The 7,937-nt window shown below is 43.3% G+C and overlaps 1 protein-coding gene across 1 annotated transcript; it reads right to left on the reverse strand.

The window, feature by feature from the left end:
- Positions 1–3,717: 3,717 nt before the first annotated feature.
- On the reverse strand, positions 3,718–5,315 carry LOC134368007 (melanoma-associated antigen B4-like). Its single transcript, XM_063084634.1, has 2 exons — positions 4,984–5,315; positions 3,718–4,795 (listed from the first exon to the last, which is right to left on the reverse strand). The coding sequence occupies exons 1-2, from the start codon at positions 5,313–5,315 to the stop codon at positions 3,718–3,720; spliced, it is 1,410 nt and encodes a 469-aa protein (XP_062940704.1).
- Between the last annotated feature and the right edge of the window lie 2,622 nt (positions 5,316–7,937).

Consider the following 7,937-nt stretch of genomic DNA (forward strand, 5'->3'; position numbering starts at 1 on the left):
CAGCTACTAGGGTTATATAACTCCTTTCTACCAAGCATGCTCAGCCATTGGTTTTACATAAGTCCGCCCCTTGTGGTCTCAATCTCCCTGTGTTGGTACCGAAAATAGGTGCAATAAGCAATAGTAACTCTCCACTAGGGAATGGCCTGCCCCTTGGCTTGAGACTTTGGTGAGTGGCTTGAAAATCAGAGCTGTGTCCTGAAACCCAAACCCATGGTGATTGAATACCTCCTATCTCAGAAAAGGGAATAACAAAAGAGAGACAAAAGGAAATTTAGAGAATGGAATAGTGGCACTTAGCAAATGATCTTTACCAACATCCCAAAACCTCCATAATGCTCTCTCTCAGTAATATTGTGTAGAAGTTTTGTGTATATACCCTTAGATATATTTCTGATATTTGATATTTTTTGAAAGGTAATGTAAATGGCATAATTTTCTTAAATTTACATTATGTAATTTTTTATTCCCTGTATATAGAAGTAAAATTGATATTTGTATGTTAACTTTTATCCAGTGACCTTGCTAAATTCACTTATCACACAATAATATGGTCTGTGAATAATGACAATTTTCTTTCTTCCTTTATAACCCTAATTTTCTTTCTTTTATACGTTTGCTTTATTTTACTGGTTAGAATCTCTAGTAAATGTTAGATAGAAATGGTCTTAGTGGGTAACCTTGCCCAATTTCCAATCTCAGGAGGAAAGCATTCAGTGATTCACCATTAATCATGATGTTTGCTGAAGGTTGTTTTTGTATACGTGATAACACTATACAAGATAAGGTTTCCATCTGTTCCTATGGATATTAACTATTTTAACAAATATTTTTCTGTATCCATTGAGAAAATTATGTAGTTTTTTTCTCCCCTTATTTACTGCTATTGTGATGATGAATGTTAAATCAGTCTTGGATTACTGAAATAGACTAACTTGATTCTGACATTTTATCCTTTTTATATATTGTGGATATGATTTGAACATTTTTTTATTTTAGTACTGAAGCTAACATATCTGCCATGGAACCATTTTCAATCTCCTGAAAGGGCTCCTGGGATTTTAGGGATTCTGCCTCAGCAGATGTTGGCTTACACACACTGATCACCATGTTCTTTCCTTATTGATTACTTACGGGGGAGGCTGGGGATTCTGACCACCTAAGTAAGCTCACTCATTGGTATATAGGTTTGGTGGCTAGTCTGAAATAATTAACCCCATTAAACGCTGACCTCAAACATCAGGATGGTTTCCAAAACCTCCTCTCTAACTTCAGGGTTATAAACCAGGAACCAGTACATTCTGCACCAAATTGGACTCTCCTCAAAAGTGAGTTTGAAAACACTTTGAGAGTGTGATGGAGGCACCCACAGGAATGACGAGGTGCCTTTGCTTCACTATCCAAAGTGAACAATTAGGTGGAAGGGGCTGTTGGTGTCAGAAACGGTCCATGGTGAAGGATAGAACCCTACAGGCAGTTGGAACCTTCTATGTCAGGGAGAAGCAGGTGAGTCTGGACTGCCTGTTCCTCTGGGAGCGGGTGCTGGCTCCAAAGAACGAGGCATTGGAGCTGGACAGAGGGTCAGTTGCAGTTTGGACAGGAGAGCACACGGGGGAAGACCCTGTAATGCTGGGACTGGACGCATGTGCTGGGACGAGAGCAGAGTCAGTGCTCAAGGAACCCCAGGGCTAGGGGCAGGAGGACCCTTAGGAGATGAGGCCCACAGACAGCCCCGAATTGTATTTGGTGCTCATTTTCACCTGGCTTCTTTAAGCCTGCTTTCAGTGCTTCGGCCACAGAGTACTTCCTATCACTTGAGAGACATTTGAGAAGATAAATGAATTAATAGATACAAAATCTGTCTCAGGCTGGGAGGAGAGGAAAAGGGTGGGCTCTAGAGGAATTCAGACCAGGGTCTGGTCCCAGCCCTGTCACTTACTAGCTGTGTGAACTAGGGACATTACCACATTGTATGAGCATGAAGTGGGCTTGATAATCCTATCTTCTAGGACTGTTGGAATGTGTGTAATGTGTGTAAAGCCCTCGGCACAGTGACTAGTGTGCATTGAGATTTTAAGAAATGGTAGTTATTATTATGATTTTTTTTTTTTGGACCCCTGATGATAACTATCCCTTTGGCTAGAATGGGTTTTGTTTGTTTGTTTTTATTTATTTTTTAATCCAGGAAATGCGCAAGAATATGCAGTGCTATAGAACACAGCACACCAAATTACTCAAAAATTCTTGCTAGAAAGAAAAAAAAAAAAAAACAGTAAAATCTTCCCCTTTACAGAATACATTATTTAATTTGGATGTTGGGGAATCCTCTCCATTTTGGATGCAACTCAAAGCTTCCAGAGTGTGTGCCAAAAGCCAACTCCTTCCCTCCCTCCCAGCTGCACTTTGATCCAAACCACCCCTATTTTCACTCATTTAACCCCTACCCAAGTCATTCCCTTCCTTGGAGTTTGCCAAACTATGCTGATGATAACTTAGTTAAAATGCCCTTCTAATGTAGCAGGCTATGACTCCCCCAGCCCAAGGCCAGGAGTGTCAGCACAGTGGTTTCTGGGTATCCCACCTCAAGGGAGTATCACACTCCTCAGAAACTCCTTGGAAATGATGTGTATAAAACTGTTAGCTTGTTCACTGTGTTCACCTGCACTGGGACAAGAGCACAGGACACTTTTCATCCCTGCCCCAGTTGGAGATTCCCTCTGGTTTATCCATGTTCCCAAAGTAACTGCTAAAAGCAGTTCTCCATTCGAGGCTTAGTCTCCCAACTCTGAGACACCCCACCGGAGAGTCCAGCCCCTACTCACCCCTCCCACACTCTCCTCTGACCCATCACCCAGTTTAACTTCACATTACCTCCCGTTGAGGGACTTGAGGTTTTCCAAGGCCCCAAATTTCCTTGCCTCTGGGCATATTACACTAGATGGCTCTCCTCTGGAACAGTCCCACCTCCAACTCCACCCCCCCCCCCCCACACACACTCTTTTCACTTCTCTTTTATTTCTTACAGGATAACTTACCATCTCCCTTACATGACAGCTGCCACTAGACTAAAATTCTATGGACAGTGGCTCGGTCTTCTGTTTCTTACCATCCCTGGTACTACCATGGAGCTTTCCAAAGAGCAAATGTTTAATTAATATTTGAGGAGTAAAAACGACACTGAACAAGAAGTCACATTTATTATAATTTAACTTTTTCTACATCCTTGAATAAACCAAGCAAATCCAGGTATAGAACTTTTATTTTACAGAACAACAGAAGAGAAGTCATAAGAGAAGTCAAGAATTTACCATTTTTTACTTTTTTTCCCTATTTCTTAATTCTATGTTCTTGCTGATTTTTTTCACATTTCTATAGAAATGCCTATTCCAGTGCCATGTTTTTTGTTTGTTTCAGATCGCTAAATAAGATGGAAGGTTTTCCAATTTATTTGGGAAAATAGCAAAACTCTTAACTCTTAAGCTTCATAAGCAACATTAAATATATAACCAGTATTATTTATATACTTAGATTCTGAAGCTAATAAACCTTTTTTTAAAAGAATAAAATTGAAAACTTTCAACAACAACAAAAGATAAATCTGAAAGTTACTCACACAGAACAGGAATACAGATATGATATGTCCTGTGCTCCCTCCAACACTGCCTTGGCCACCCACTATTTTTCAAACACAAAGTGGGGAAAGTACCTCAGATTTCACTAAGGGTGGGAGAAACTGCTGGAATGGAGCCTGGAACGTGCATGAGCCGTGGCAGTAAGAAGCATAGCTCCAAATCTGGCTCTGGCCCTTTCTTCCTCATCTCTCAAAGCCTCCTCATACCAGGACGGGAAGGCACTGGGAACGGTATTATGGATGCCGGCTAAAAACTCCAGGACTTCCATCTTGCTGGTTTCAGCATGGGCTCTTGGACCCCACAGGAATTGAAAGCGTGGAGGATCACTGTGAGGCACCTGCTGGTACTCCAGGTACCTTTCCTTCACCAGATCTTGGGTGATGAGCTTCCTGGGCTCCCCGTAGAAATCGTGCTTCTTTCCGTCATATATCCCCATCACATTCAGCACTTCCCAGATATCTTCTTCAGCGGCGCAATTGTCCTTCATGAAGATCACACACAGGACGGTCATCAGGATGCCTGTCCCACCACTCCGCCTTGCGTCACCGGTGACATGCAATTTGTTGACAAGCATATAATGGGACCTGGTCGGGTCGACTTCCTTCACTTCGATGCCAAAGGCCAGCACCATAAGCTCAGAGGCTCTCTTGAGGATCTCATGGAAGTGCTGCCTGTCCTTTCTGGTGATACACTTCAGCATGTCTTGCCTTCTTATGGGCTCCCTCATGTTATAATTGCGCAACATGAACGACACCAACAAAATCGCCTTCTGGCCTACAGGGCTTTTGCACGAACGATCAGTGGTAGGTGGTGCCTGGGAGGTGCTTGGTCTTTCCTCACCTTGGCTCGTGGCACCTCCATCAGATTTTGTGCATGGAACACCTGCAGAAGCAGCAGTGGTGGGTGGAGCTCTCCCAGGCCTCCGTGATTTGCCACGTGGCCCAGCAGCGGGGGAGCCCTGAGAATCACCACCACAAAGAGAAGAGGAGGAACAAGGGGCTTCTTCCTCCTCTGCTGCAATGACCTGAGCTCTCTGGAGACTCTGAGTCTCACTCCGGGCCTGGCAGCGTTTTTTCTCACGGGCACGGAGCTTACTTTTATGACCTCGAGGCATGATGCTTCCGGTCAGGGAGCGTGTGTAGGAGATCAGGTAAGGCAGGCACCTGGAAGAGGGAGAATGAGATAGTGTGGGCACCTTCTGCCGGAAGAGACCACCTTGGTTTTAAGCCAAGCTGTCGTCTCACATTCAGGATCAGCACGTTAACGGTTGGCAGGGCCTGGGCCTCCTCCCCCTGCAGCTCTGAAGCTCGCCCCCATCAGACCAAGGGCCCCACCTTCCTGAAACACTCACGGGGAAAAATGAGGCTCCTCCGCTTGACAGCCCTGCCCGGGGTATCCCAGGGTAGGCCACAGGGGCAGGGAGCTGTGTGGCCACCCTCTGCTGTAGAGACGAGTGTCCTCACTCAGGGTCCTCTCCTTCACCCTGTGCTCACCTGAGTCCACCAGCTTCAGTTGAAAGTTTTCCCTCCCGGAGGTCCCGACGCAGAACGGAGCACCGTTGGGCCTAACAGCCACGCAGCGTCTCTCAGCGCCCAGGGGTGGGGGCGGGGCGGAGTGCGGCGGGCGGGGTTCCGAGAGTCCTCTGTTCTTGCAGGTGCGGGTCCTCGCCTTGTCTTTCCGCATCACCTTTCTCCTCTGAAGACTTGAGGCTGCTCTCCTTCCACCAATGAGGGTTTTATCTCTCTGAGACCCTTGAGGTGAAAGTCAGGGGGTATTTCATGCTGACAGCTTTGCCCCGGGCCTTCCAGGAATGAAAGCAAGGGTGGGGCTCTGTGCGGGGCCCCTTGGTTCTGGAGTGGGCTGTCCCATCAGATCTCGGCGTTGTGTGGGAGAGGAGGAACAGGGTGTCTTCCTTGTGGCGGCGGCTGCTATTTTTTTTTTTTTTTTTTTTTTTACTTATTTTATTTTTTTTTATTTTGTGCATATTCTTGGAGTACAAAGCTGACCATCACTACCTGTGCCCAAGATGTGATGATCAGGTCAACACTATCAGCATGCCTATGGCCACAAATTGCAATTATACCCTGTGTCCCCCACCCACCTTCTCCCCAGCCCCTCTTCCCTTCTCCCCCTCCGCACCTGGCAACCCTAGGTATGTTCTCTCCCTCTGCAAGTCCAATGAACTACTGTGGTCTTTCTTTCCTTCCTTCTTTCTCGCTTGTATCTTTCCCTCTGTGGCTGGCTTGTTTCACTTAAATAATTTTCTGTAACTTCATCCAGGCTTCTTGGGAAAGACCAAGTCCCTGAAAGCGCTGAGCTGTTTCCCTACTGCAGACCTTGCAGAGAATGGACCAAAGTCTCGGGCTAGATGCAGAAGGGGAAGCTGCAATGCAAAGCAGGGTCCCAGGACAGGTGGCAAGTTGTCAGAGAAAAAATACACCAGACAATAGAATCTGTTCACTAACCAAACTTTTGAATTTGGGGAGCCTTCTTCTAAACGATCTACTTTCTAGGGGGAAGAGGCTGAGCTGCACGGTTCGTGAGACCCAGACCTTTTGATGTTATCTAACATTGGTCAGTCGAGGGCAGTGACTTTATTTTTTGACTCTCGTTTATAGTAAGAGAACATGAATTGGGGAGGGGGACACAATTTAGTCCATAGCTGCAGTAAATCTGTACATAATTCAAAGAAAATTTACATCTTTACAATATTCTTTTCCCCATGAGTAAACATAGTGTACTGATCTATTTACTTGGGACTTCTTTTACCTGTCTGTGCTTATAGTTGCTCCTTATAGTTGCCTCCAAAACGATGATATACAGGGCCGACCCTGTGGCTCACTCGGAGAGTGCAGCACTGGGAGCACCGAGGCTGCGGGTTCGGATCCTATTTAGGGATGGCTGTCTGTTCACTCACTGTGGTGCGAGCGACACCAAGCCAAGGGTTATGATCCCCTTACCGGTCACAAAAAAAAAAAAAAAAAAAAAAAAAAACATTGTGTACATTCTTGTTGTTAGGTTTATTTTTAGGTAAATTTTGGATATTTGCTTCTGTTGTGATTGAGATATGTTCTACTACTTGTCCTAATTAGTTATTGATTTTGTGTGGCTAAGATCCCGATTTTGCTGTAGCGATATACACAACAGCTTTCTGAAGTTTCTTACTCATTTCAATATTTTGTGCACTGGTTCCTTTGGATTTTCTGATTGGAGAATAATACTGTCACCGTTTATTGTCTCTGTCTCTAGATATTCCTACCTATTATGTGTTTTGATATTTTTATTGTTCTGGCTATATATTCCAGTCTACTTCTAAACAGTAGAAATGGTATAATTCAGGTGTCTTGGTCCTGAATTTAACGGGGATGCTTCTAATATTTCATATTTATGTAAGTTTGTTGTAGATTTCAGGAAACGGGTATTCCCTTCTAATGCTATTTTGCAAAAAGTTTTTACATGAATGAGTGTTAAATATTTTTGTTAAATGCTTTTTCTGCACTCCTGGAAATTATCAAATGCCTTTTCTCCTCTAATGTATCAACTTAGAGAAATTCTAATTGGCAGTTTTTTCTAATGTTATATCATCATTGTATTTTTTGGGCACGGCCTACTGATTCACAGCTACATTGGACATAATATGAATTTATCTAGGATAGATGCCACGATATGAGTGAGCTTGACTCAAACAATCTTTTCTTGTAGTGTAGTTATTTGGTCTTTGTATCAATGTCAACACACCTACTAAAATGTGTTTCATCATTTCCCATGTTTTTGCAGGGTTTGGAAGAGTCTACCTAAGATGGCAATTAGTTTTTCCCTGAAAGTTTGGTGAAACTGGCCTCTAAACCTGTCTTGTTCTGGAATATTTTGAGGAGAGCTGGAGCTTAGGCTAAAGTTTCAGTTTGTATAGTTCAATTGAAGTTTTCTATTGCTGTTTGGAAGAATTTGGTCAATTAAATCTCTCCCAAAATTGGTCCATTTGGCTTGGAATTTCCAATTTAAAGGTATGATATTTATCAAATAAATAAACAGATTAATATATAAATAAATATATAAATATATAAATAAAAAACTTTCACTAGAAAAAGTATCAAGAGTATGCGACAGTACAGAGAAGAGTATAATGAACACAATGTACTCGAAACTGAGCATCAACAGTCATCAATAGAGTTAAAAGTTGGATCAGATTAAGATTTATTGAGTTTTTGCCTGTTTACTAGCAAAACCACTCAAAAAGTGATGACGTGCACTTCCATTAGGATGAACGTAACGTTTGCGTGTCTACATTTGTGCTCATATTGGCAG

Source organism: Cynocephalus volans, chromosome X (assembly GCF_027409185.1).
Source record: "Cynocephalus volans isolate mCynVol1 chromosome X, mCynVol1.pri, whole genome shotgun sequence".
Classification (NCBI taxonomy): Eukaryota; Metazoa; Chordata; class Mammalia; order Dermoptera; family Cynocephalidae; genus Cynocephalus; species Cynocephalus volans.